Source organism: Corvus hawaiiensis, chromosome 3 (genome assembly GCF_020740725.1).
Source record: "Corvus hawaiiensis isolate bCorHaw1 chromosome 3, bCorHaw1.pri.cur, whole genome shotgun sequence".
Classification (NCBI taxonomy): Eukaryota; Metazoa; Chordata; class Aves; order Passeriformes; family Corvidae; genus Corvus; species Corvus hawaiiensis.
Genome location: NC_063215.1, coordinates 101785926 through 101798218, shown reverse-complemented (window position 1 = coordinate 101798218; position 12293 = coordinate 101785926). Strand labels below are relative to the sequence as shown.

The window sequence follows — 12293 nt, the reverse complement described above, 5'->3', positions numbered from 1 at the left end:
ATTTAAGAACAGTTTAAATTAAACATTTGCCCCAAGAAATTTTTCTCGTTTTTAATACAAATGCTGTATTTTTGTTTTGTAAAGTTATTAATTGAAAAATCTATTAGCAAATGGCACATTAAGAATAACTTCAGATCATTGTTTTTCTTTATGGGTTATAAAATTATTAAGGAATGTTATGTTAATATCTTTTAACTCTTACCAACTACAAATGAAACCTGTGCAGTTTGTTGTTTAGCTTTTTCTCTATTTGCATAAAGCCAGTCCTCTGGCCTGCAAAACCTGTTAGGAAGGGAAACAAAAAAACAACCCAAAACTCAAATCTACCATACTTACTATCAATAATTTTGTTGACACCATTCAGGAATTCCATAGACTCAAAATAAAATCACAGTCCTTTTTCTCCTTTCAGAATATAGCCTCTTAATCCAAATAATATCAGAGAAGTTAAAATTTAGTCCATTCATCTGGCAAATGTTTCCCTCTGTTTCATAAACATGCATATCACAGAGAAAAATTGTTCAATTCAGGGTTTTTTTACATAATTAGAGTGTAAAAAATCATCATAGAAATATGGTTATTCTCAGACTTAATAATGTCCTTATTGCAATGCATGATGTTTCCATAAATCAAAGATTTAGCAAAACTCAATTGTGCTATAACCAGCCAGTAAATACAGTTAATTGTCTAGGAGGATTGTAAAATAGAAATTTTTGTAGTAAGAACTATTATGTTACAACAGTCTAACCACAGGTTGAAGGTCAAATGTCAGGAAAATTAGGAGGAGCACATGGGGGAAAAATGTGTGACAGCTTATCAGAAATGCTGGTTCAAAAATTCTTTGGCTACTGTAAATAAATTAGCCTATCTAGAATAATACAGTACTAAAAGCAGCATTTCCTCTAGGCTTGTTTACAACCTGTAGAATGCTTCCTTTTTAATATTCCAGTTAATGCTATGTCCTATGGGAAGGACAAAAAACAAGTGCTAAAGATATGATGACTTTTTACACGGTGATAATTAATCATCACATTTCATTAATAAATTATCAAGTGCTTGCAAGCTGTCCACAATCTTTGCCATTCTAGTTTGCATATTTTACAATGGTGGAATAACATTTTAAAAAGTTTGAATAGGCACTTACTGGAATTACAGTTAATCCTGATACAGTCTAGATGGGGAAGAATAGATGAAAAATGAAAATTTATCCTTCAAGGTAATAGCTGCAGACATCCAATAAAATCACAGTCCACCCTTCCGGGGACAGACACATGCAAATATGGCCACTCCATATCATCAGTCTTTATGTACTGTTATAACCCAGATATACTGCGAGAGGTCTTTACCCATAGAAACGACAAATAGGGTAAAAAATGGCCAATTTCAAACAAAGCTACATGGTGACAAATCTAAGTGAAAAGTCAGGATTAAAAGTCAAAGATGCTTAACTGAGGCAGGCTGCAACTTTCTCCCCATCTGTGAAAGAACAGGTAATTTCTCTCAGTGCAATTAGAAAGTGCTCCGTCACAATGGGTCATAGAGCAGGCCAGGCCACAATCAGACACCTTGGACAAGTTGTGGATAGTATAACCTCAAAGGCTCATCTTCAAAAGCTAAGGATTGACATACAGAGCTCATCACCCAGCCCCAGAAATAAGGGTTTGTGGGTTTACCTATCCTTAATGTCTAGATTTTAGAAATGAGCAATGACTACTTTAAAGTTATAATAATATGGAGAAAAAAAAAAATCACATATTTATAAATACTCATTAGAGAATGAAGAGAATCCTTTCTATTTTAAGATTATTTTTTTGCCTGACTAAAAAAAAAAAAAAAAAAAAAAAGAGAAAGAAAAAAAAAGGGGGCATGGGAGGAAGGAACAATATTACTGGGGCACGGATTTATTTATTTTTTATTGACTTTCATGAACGATAGAAGTAGGCAGAGGGTGGTGTTTTGTATGTAAAGTGAACAACCTGCTCTGTGCACGATCCTCTGGTGGGCTACCTGCATTTATCTATTACTGGAAAAAGAAAAAAACCAAACCCCAAACCCTACACCACACTACTTGGTTTGTATGGCTACTCCGGGTTTACACCTTTGAGGAACATATATACCATCAAACCTAGATTTTGTTTCCATATAGCTGAGTTTGTCATGTGTCGTCAACCGCATCAGAAAAGTGGTTGCAAACAGCCAAGGAGCAGCACCTGCACAGCCCCTTTACAGAAAGCGCTCGGAGCCTCCCGCCGCGGCCTCTGAGGGGACCGGCAGGGAAGGGTCACCCGCGACACCCTTTGCTCCTCCTTCTCCCTCCTCATGCTAAACACCAGGGCAGAGTTTCAGTGAGTGACACTTGGATGAAGTGGAGGGTTAGGTGGTTATTTTCTTACCCCCCAAGCCCCACCAGTGCTTTCTGGAAATCTGTGACTAAAATAATAAAGTACTTGGTTCCCTTTAAAAATAGCATCCCCCTGAAGGGGAATAACTGCATAGAATGTGCATTTTCCTGAACTCCTGTTCTCTTTCGGGTCCTGGCTTGGACTTATTCATAAGCCTGGCTGAAGCACTTTTATTTCTTTAGTTACTTTTTTTTTAACACTACAGAAAAACATAACCTGACATTTTGTCCATCATATTTTAAATGAGGAAACCAGTTTTCTTTTTTTTTTTTTTTTTTTCTGTAAAAGGGCTTGTGCCTCCTGTGTTCACAAGGCTGTTTGCTGAGGGCCGCAGTCTTTGGGCATTGAAGGGTTGTGTTATCTTTCGATACTACAAAAATACCACTACAGAATTGTTTAAAAAAGAGGAGATGGATTTAATATAGATTTGACACCTAAAAAAAGGAGACCAAGAAATCCATCAGTGGGAGTATCTAACTGCAACATTTTCAGTGTTAAAACCAGAATGTCTTTGATATATTTGCATGTTGTAGATTAATTGGTGGAGGTAAAACTGAGCTGACCTACATATATGTTGTTTCTGCTTGCACATTGAAACTGTGGAATTGCTTTTCTAAAGAAATTGTGGAGGGAGACCAATATTCCAGAACCAACAAACCAATTCAGCCAAAAAAATGCCACTGATGAACTTGTCTTCTTTTTTTAGAATACACAACAGTACAAAAATATTGTGATGGGTAATGTTAAGACTAAATAAAGAATACAAAAATGCAAAAGGAAACAAAATAAATCGTAATAATGGCCGTGTATTTGTGTACGTACGTATGCAAATGCCGCATTGACGTGTGTTTATATATCATTTCAGTTTACTTTTAATGTTAAAACGGGCTGTTTCATAAATGTTTGCAAGCAAAAAGAAAAATGTAAAGAAAATGTTAATTTCTTGGAGGAAGAGGTTGTTACCTAGATTGACCGTTAGCTTAACTCGTCCTGCATCCAGCTCTAACCGAAGGGTGTCTGCAGATTCCCTGGAAGTTGTTGCCATTAAAATGCCATAAGCTCGCTGAGACCTGAACCTTAAAGAAACATCTTCGGCCTCTGTGTGCATCACAACAGGAAGCTGTATTTTCATAAACATACTTCCATCATAGCTTAAAATTGTTGCCTCTGGAAACAGAAAGGAGAAAAATCAGTTGTTAAAGAATTATATTCTGTCTACTGAAACTCCCTAGACGTAAGATGGTAAATGTACATTCAGTCAGCATGACACAGAAAAGTTACATTTTACTTTTCATTATTATTACTGGGAAACACAGGCAAGTTGGGTTTGGGGCTTTTGTTAGGGTTTGTTTTGATTTGTTTTTGTTTATAAGTGGCATATCTTGGTGCTTTTTAAAGAAACTAAATTGCTCTTTAATGACCCAGCCAGCCATGCGTGCATCTTCAACAAGATTGGTAAAATCACCTGTAAGGCAATGCTTGAAATACTGGGCCTGTACTACTTAAAATAGGTCAAATCAGCAGAAGAGATTCAGGTAAACCTTACAGACTAACAAAAGCCCATGTCTGATTGTCATTCCCCCTAGATAACCACCTTAGGATGCTTCCTGTATAAACCTATTGGCATTGCTACAACTGTGAGTTACAATTATCATCCAGTGAGCAAAAAATCCTCCTGAAATGGATGAGAATCCCCAGCACAGTATGGATGGGGCATAGGTTGTTTCATGACTACAAAAACCATGGTATGGACTCAAAAACGCTTATATGAACACTACGACAGCCTCAGCAAGAGGATTGAGACTGGACATGGCATATTGAGGGTAACATGTTAAAACCCCCAAGACAAGCAAAGAGCTGTCACTTTCAGACATTCCAGGAAACCCTCCTGGCCAGAGACTCTGGCACAGAGCAGTCACAGTCTGTTAGACCCCAGAGCAACCAGTCACAAGCCTTCTTTTCCCAGCTTCCAGGCTGGTAACGAGAAAGGTAGCAAAGAGACTGCTCACAGGGAAGGCACTGCAGTTCCTAGAAAGCAAAGGAAATGTATTTCTGAAACATATTAGGAAGTCCTTTTTGGCAGGACAATTGAACACTGTGGGCAGAGAACAACTATGGGAAGCTTCTCTGTGCTTCAATTTGCTTCGGTGTAGCGGAGACACTTATCTAAAACAAAGTTTACTCTGGTGTCAACATGCAATAATATTTTCAAGGACTACTACTACTGATGCTATGTGTAGTAAGTCTCACAACTATGTTTGCCAAAATTGTTCCCATAGCATATCTTGTACGCTGTTAAAGCTCTTCAAGACTTCTGGCCTACGCGGTCCATGGAAGGACAAAATGTTTTATTAACTCCGTGAGAGGCAAAAGTGATCGATTATATTTTCACTAGTACAATCATAGAACAGCTTGGGTTAGAAGGAACCCTAAAGATCACCCACTTCTAACACATCTGCCATGGGCAGGGACACCTTCCACTTGACCGGGTTGCTCCAAGCCACATCCAACCTGGCCTTGAACACTTCCAGGGGTGGGGCATCCACAGTTTCTCTGGGCAACCTTCTCCTGTGTAAAGAATTTTAAATTCCCCCAATATAAATTTGGAGAAAACAATCTGATGTTGGAAAAAAGTGGTTGCTGAGACTGCTGTGAAAGTCCTTAGATATAAAAGGTTGTTAGAATGCATTTACATGTTTGATGATTTCTAACTATGCAGGTAATCATATTTTCAGCATATTCTGAATCTAAAATCATTCTGTGAAGTAGATGAAATACTTGCAACAACCCAAAAAGTAATTTCAAATCAAAGAGTTTTCAGTGGAAGCTGATTGGCTTTTTGATTGTTTGGGGGTTTTTATTTGTTAGTTTGGGGGTTGGGTTTTTGTGGGTTTCCTTGTTTGTTTATTAGTATTTTGGGGAAGAAATGTATAGGGGTTACAATTCCTTCCTATGCCTAGCTGTCTAGTCTGTGCATAAAAAGCTCCCAAGGTCTTTATCAAGGAAAACATGATTTAGGTAAAGACCAGGAAAAACCCTAAAGTTACATGCTCATATAACAGAAAATATAAAGTATTTTGTATTGTCTACAAAAATCCACCACATTAATAGTAGTTAGGGTTTTCACATACAGAGCAAACCCAACATTCATCAGTGCTAGAGTTCTGTTGCTAACCAATTATCTTAGGATAATGTAAAAGAGAGGTGTCAGAATCAGCACTGATACCGTTTGCCAACTTTCCTGTAATTATTCAAGTTTTTCCGAAAATTACAGAAAAAGGAGAGAAGGAACTTAATTGGAGCCTTAATTTAATTGGAGATGGCCTGTGAGTAACACCATGGTGAGCAGACCTGATGTGATTAGATACTTAATCCTCCTAAGCCATACTGTGCCAGTATTTTGGGAACAGATGTTCCAAGAACAGACTAAAGATACTGAACAGAATATCAAATGACTTAAAAGCTCTGGGCAATGAGGAAGCCCCCTCATGTCAACTAGATGCTCTGAATATGTCAATATGTCCTTTCCAAGGCACAAGCTTTCTAAGCACAAAGGTACCATAGGGGAAAGAAAAAGGCAAAAAAACCAAAAAAAAACCAAACAAAAAAACCACCCCCAAACTACCACCAAAACAATGCCAAACAAAACCAAGACACACAAAATCCCCAAATGAAAAGCAAATGAAAAACAACGAACAAAACAAAAGCTAACAAAAAAAAACAACCCCCAAAACCCCCCAACAAAGTAGAACCAAGCACAAAAGTGGCAGGAATGGATTGCTAATTTACAAGGCCTGGTTAGTAAAGCAGTGATCTGAACGACAAGAGGCAGCAGGTACACAAACCTTGAAGGAACAATTTAGCTAAAAATATGTATTAATTTTTGCCTCTTATGTTTTTTTTGCTTTGGACCAACTAATTCCAAGTAGGTGTCTCATCTTTACATGAAATCTACACTGCTAAATGTTCTCACATAAGTGTTGACAGAACGTCTTCTCTCTTGTTCAGCTTTCCCTTAATTATTAGATCAAGTGATAATAGACTAAGTTTAGTTCAGGATGTGATATCCATTTAAAAAAAAGAATGAAAATAGTAATAGTTTTACTACCACTTCAGTGTTGGAATCATAGCGCTGAAAAGAAAAACAGCAGAAAATCCTTATAATAAAATCACTGACAAGTTTTTTCCTGGTAGCAAATAAGTGCATGCAGTAGAGTTATTAAGAAGAAATAAATGGCTTTATACGATACAGAGATTTATATTAAAATGTTTTATACATTCATTCTTTGACAGTTTTATAAACCTGACATTTAAAACTTTTCCTGTTCCTGTGGTAAAAACAGCCAACCAAAACACACAAATGAACCAAACTCCAAAACAACCCCATTGAAGGGTTCAATTCTCCTCTCATTTTTTTTCTTCAATTTGTTTCTTATTAAAATCTTCACAGCTAGATAGTCTTCTTTCCTAAATATATACACACAGACCACCTTAATTATCTCTGTGTTTAAACCCAAGGATGCACAGACCAGTACTGACATGAGAGGAGATTCAGGACCTTAATTTCCACTTGAGCTAGAATTACCTAAATTGCTCAAGAGACTGAGGCACCAATTCTGGAAACTTTCCTACATCTGCTTCTACCCTCAGAAATGATGACTGGATATTTTCAGGAAAAAAAAAAAAAAAAAGAGAATTTCCTGAATAGATGCTATTCTTCAATTCACAGATTATTTAAATTAAAGTGGAAGAAGTATGGAGTAGGCATTTGAATTTCAGTGGTCTTTCTCATAAGTTCTGCAGTCAAGTTTGTGTTACTTTAAAAACATGATGCTTGGTGAGTAAGAATGCCCATTGCACATATTTTAATAAATAAAACAGGATCTTGTTTCCTCTGGACCCTTTGTGGTGCCTGTGAAATCCCAAAGACAGAATTCTTAATTTTTTCCTGCTTTTTCAGTTTCAAAGTGTCTGCAATAATATGAGGACCATATTGCAACCCACATAGCATTTTTAAAGCATGAAATCACCTCTGTGTCTGCTGTCACTGAAATCCCACACAAACTTTGCCCAGAAATGACAGACTATACAGTCCAGAGTCGTGCCAAGATGTATATGAGCAATCTGGATCATCCCTAATTAACTATTCAGGTTTGCTCTCTGAGCCTGTTTTATTTACCAGTACGAGTAGAGCAACAGTATCCTGCCCAGAAATGCTCCCTGATATATACAATTTTACTCCTAGAAATTGTGTGAGTATTCAAATATGTTGGCTGCTACTGAGTCAAATTTGAACTTTTTGCTCTCTTCCCAGACATTTTGGGTTTTCTGCATGGCATCTGTGTCCACCTGGGCACAAAGCTGAAGCCTTGGAGATTTATAGGGAACATTTCCATCAATCTGATAGAAACATTTCTCTGTATGTGATTATTTACTAGATAATATATGAATAGAAGTTGAAATTATTTTTTCCAATTCCCACACTGGTATTATTTCAGGACTGAGGTCCTAAGCCACACTGTAAATTTTTTACAACCTTAACACACAGGACCAATCAGTTAATTTAAGACAGTGATGGAATTAGTATAATATTTTGAGCACCTGATTCTTCATGCTATCTATCCTCATACCACCTTTATTTTTCTTAATTTAAAATTGTAGAGCATCCAGTTATATAACACAAAGAATGAAAGTTACATTTCTTTAATGTGTATATGAGTATGTAGGGGTCTGTGCATGCACCATATGGATATCTACACACACTCTAAACATATTTTCTCCTCAGAAATGTCACCTCGATAAACCTTTGTTTGCATGCTTACTTTTGCTTATCACTCTTTGATGATTTTACTATTGTTTCTGGCCATCCTGTGAAAAGAATACACCTGTAAAAGGCTTTGCCAAGAGGCAATCACTCACTGTGATCCACAAAGTACGAGATGATGCCAAATTATATTGCTGTGACATCTGTCCATACATCTGCTAGAGTTTTCATAATCTACTAAAGCCAATCTACAGATTATGCTGATGTTTAACCTTACTGAAAATCAAGAGTAAAATTAAGAATAACTTGCAACACGATAAAATGCATGTGGATATAAATATATATGTATATATATAATTTTAAGTATACACAAATTAAAATGGACCACAGTGGTTTTCCAGGGGTTTTGTGCACTAATGAGCTGAAATTATTCCAGGTTCTGTATTGTACACTAAACATCCAAGTATGGATGTTAACACTCCTATTTCAGGGGAAATATTATGAAAAATAAAAATTAAATAGCAATCAAAAGTAGCTCTACACTTTTTTTTTTTTACTGAAGACACCTTATATACTTAATGTTAAATATTCTAGTTGTTTAATCTCCAGTATTTTATTCTAAAGCTTTATTTTCTTTGTGAAACTGCATTGTTTGCTGAAACGAGCATGTTCCCCTTTTATTTAAATTAGTTTGAACAATTATAAATGTGCTGCAAAACAAAAGTTTATCAGTTCCTACACACGGCTAGTAGTTATAATAACTTTGTGCGGTAGGATGCCAACACGACGCTTTCAGAATCCCAAAAGCTATAATCTTATTAATGCATGACCACTTGGGATATGAATATTACTGAGAAGACATCTCCTTTCAGCACAGTTCCCTCTGGAGAGGGAAACCCAAGAGCAGGAAATGATCTCATACAGCTGAAGTGCCACACATATTTCTGCTGGACAAAAACCAAACGTTGTTGTAGAGGAGCCAGCATCACCGCTCCAGTACCACCATTCCCACCAGGGGAATGCTCTGGGAAAATGAAGCCTTAAACCGGATAATGCTTGAAAATAAGGCACGGGAAGTAAAAAAAGCAGAGGTTTCCCTATAAAACATCAACACCTGTCCAATATGTGCACGGGAAATTGCTGTGATGAAGCCTGCTCTCAGCTCTTTGCAGATCTGCATGTGTTTGTGTCTCTAAGGCACATGTTTCCTGGCTTTTCAGTGGAAATAAAAAAAAAAAAAAGCAAACCCGGTTTTTGCTTGTTCCCCTCTGTAATAGGAGAGTTTGGCCACAGGGTGGTACACCAGCCATGTTTAACCGAGGGCTGCGAGGATGCATCAGGCAGCTCCGTTATCCCTCTGCCAGCTCCACTCCACCAGGAACAACAGTCTGGAGAGCTCAGAACAGCTGGCCATGAGCCAAAGGCATAAATAGTCAAAAAATAAGACAGAAAAACCACACAGAAGGATCTGAGAATCTACGTGCAAATGCTGATAATATGCAAGGACCTATACTACATAAATGCACATATCTACTGACATAAAACATTCATTGGGGTTTTATTTCTAAAGAATACATTTTCGTTTCATCTGACTAACTGGAAAAATTAATCAAACTAGATGAAAAGAACTTACATTTTCAGCCAATAAATTTTAGGTTTAGATTTCAGGCTGAAGACAATATGAAGAAACTGCTGTGTCAAATGGGAGATGAAAAATACAACTCCTGGCATTGAAACACTTTCTAGTTCCATAAGATTAAAAATAAAAAACTAAAATATTAACTAAAATCTTTTTATCGTTTACGTACTTACATTAAAATCTTTTATCAGCACACTCTGCAATTTTAAATAAATTACAGGGTTTTCTATTTATTAACTAACCTCAACATCTGCCTTCCTCGATGCTATCCAGCTTTTCAATTAAATAAATGGAGTTTCTCAACTTCACTGTTACCTTTTCTAGGTAAGAGGAATACTCAGAGATTTTAGATAACTACAGGCAGTTTCCTTGGGTACTAGGATCTTTTCAAAAAGAGATAAGTACAAATGTTAATTCCTACTGACTCTTCTGCTGTGACTCATGGATGAAGTTCTGGCCATGGATTTAAGCGACACTGTGGAATTCAAAAGTGAATTTATTCATATACTGATATTGACATAAATAAGCAGAGAACAAGACTACAGTTTGGAACTGGAATGTGACCATTTAGCAATGCAATAATATTTAAAATTGCTTTCACAAAGCTTTTCAGAACTCAGCAATGTATGATGAGACACAAATGCACTTTAGAGTCTCCCCTAAGATCTTTCCTCTAGAGTTACTTCTTGAAGTCTACAGCAGGGCTCCACCTCACATCAAGGGAAATCAAGGATGCTTTTTTTGCCTCAGGACAGTTAATGATAATTTACCATTTTTAATCATTGTACAGGAATTTATTTATTTTATGCTTGTGCTTTTTTTTTTTACCATAAAAATAGAAGTGCAGTCATCTCATGGAACCTACCTCTTTCGCATGATCTGCCAAGGTACCCCGTGCCAGAGCAATCACACACATATCTGTTCCACCCATCCCTGCACACACCATTGTTTTTACAGGGGTTGCTAAGGCAAGGTTTTGCAGTTTCTCTTGAGCATGAGGGTTTTACTCCAGCTGTGCTTTGAATTTCAGCCATCTGTCGAATATCTTTGCTTTGACCATCAATAAATAAATCTCTAATGCAGCCGACGTATCCATAATTGAGGAGTGCTGTCCACACCTCTGTTGGGAAGACCAGGCCTGCTTTATTTTCTGGTAAGCCTCCAAGATACAAGTCATCATCCAAGTCAAGGATTTCACTTTCCCCTGGTGCAGTATATGGAGTACGTAACGTGTTCACAGATATCGTCCCTGTAAAGACAATAAAATGTGTGATTTTCAAGAGATTTGACTTTGGTACTTTTTTTTTCCTCGTTCATCTACATGTCACATTAGCTCCTGTCAAACAGCTATAAGTGAAGCAGAGGTATTTTATTCATACAGCTATAGAATCATAGATAAACTTCACTATTTTAATTGCAATGTAGCCAGGAAATTAATGATGTAAAAACCTTTATGCACAACACTGTACGATCACAATATGAAAAACCCCAGTCAAAATCACCTTACCAATCTCATAGGTGCAGGGGAAATGCAGTTCAGAGTTATTTTCAGAAATATCCTCATTGTGCAACAACAACAACAACAAAATCTTCACTCCCTCATGTGTTTCAAAGCATTACAGATGGGGTTGAAACCTGGGAGGCAAATCTGAGTCTTTGGTTTGGGCCCAAAGACACAGTATTTTAAAAGACTCTCACCACTTTCAGTGGGCTTTGGATAAGATTTTTTTTCTTTAAGTGTAGAAGGAAAATGCTCTCATCAGCTGCCAGGCAGGCAATCATTAAAAAGGAAGTGATGGGCTCCTAGAGGGAAAATCAATGCCTCTGAAACTTATCTCAAGATGTGTGCATGTTACAATAAGAGGGAGAGATGATGTATATAGACCTTCAGGATATCAGAAATATATTTAAGTCTAAAAATTAAATAAACAAAATTGAAACTAAAATAGAGGTCTCTTTTTATAAAGTGTCTGCACAAAGAAACTGTATTCAACTGCAAAGATCCTTTTTTGGTGATACTTTGTTTAAAATAATGAGGTATGCAACACTAACAATTTGAATAAACAGAAAAAAAAATAGTACATACAGTCACAGAGCACACTTATGTCAACCAATTTTAAATTTATTTCTAAGTAAAACCACTTGGAAAAAAAATCTTCATGTAGATCTTCACAGAAGTGATTCCTTATCACTCTATGTGGGCACAAAAGCAAACAAAATATAAATCCAAATATTATATAGGTCACCAAATTGTCATAATGTACCAGTCATCATCATGCAACACTGCTATCTGCTGGACTTAACATGGAAAGTGTATTAATGGTGACAAGACACTGAAGAATCCCATTTACCACAATGAATTTATCATACATATATATACAAAGTGAACATGATTCACCATCTCCACTGTTGGTCTGAAACAGATTCCAGAAAATAACACTGATTACCAAAAAGGCTCCCACCATGGTAGGAGTTGTGCATAAGAAGA

The 12293-nt window shown here is 36.8% G+C and overlaps 1 protein-coding gene across 31 annotated transcripts in view; it reads right to left on the bottom strand.

Moving 5' to 3' along the window:
• The window catches only part of NRXN1 (neurexin 1), a 676704-nt gene that overhangs the window by 385146 nt on the left and 279265 nt on the right, over positions 1-12293 (bottom strand). For 22 of the 31 annotated variants that reach the window (XM_048299377.1, XM_048299382.1, XM_048299400.1 and 19 more), the window contains 3 exons: positions 10671-11054; positions 3366-3569; positions 1145-1171 (listed from right to left, as the gene is read on the bottom strand). In XM_048299377.1, coding sequence (XP_048155334.1) covers positions 1145-1171; positions 3366-3569; positions 10671-11054 — 615 coding nt within the window. The remainder of the gene's footprint in view (positions 1-1144; positions 1172-3365; positions 3570-10670; positions 11055-12293) is intronic. The other 9 variants (XM_048299387.1, XM_048299397.1, XM_048299406.1 and 6 more) reach the window with 1 other exon arrangement.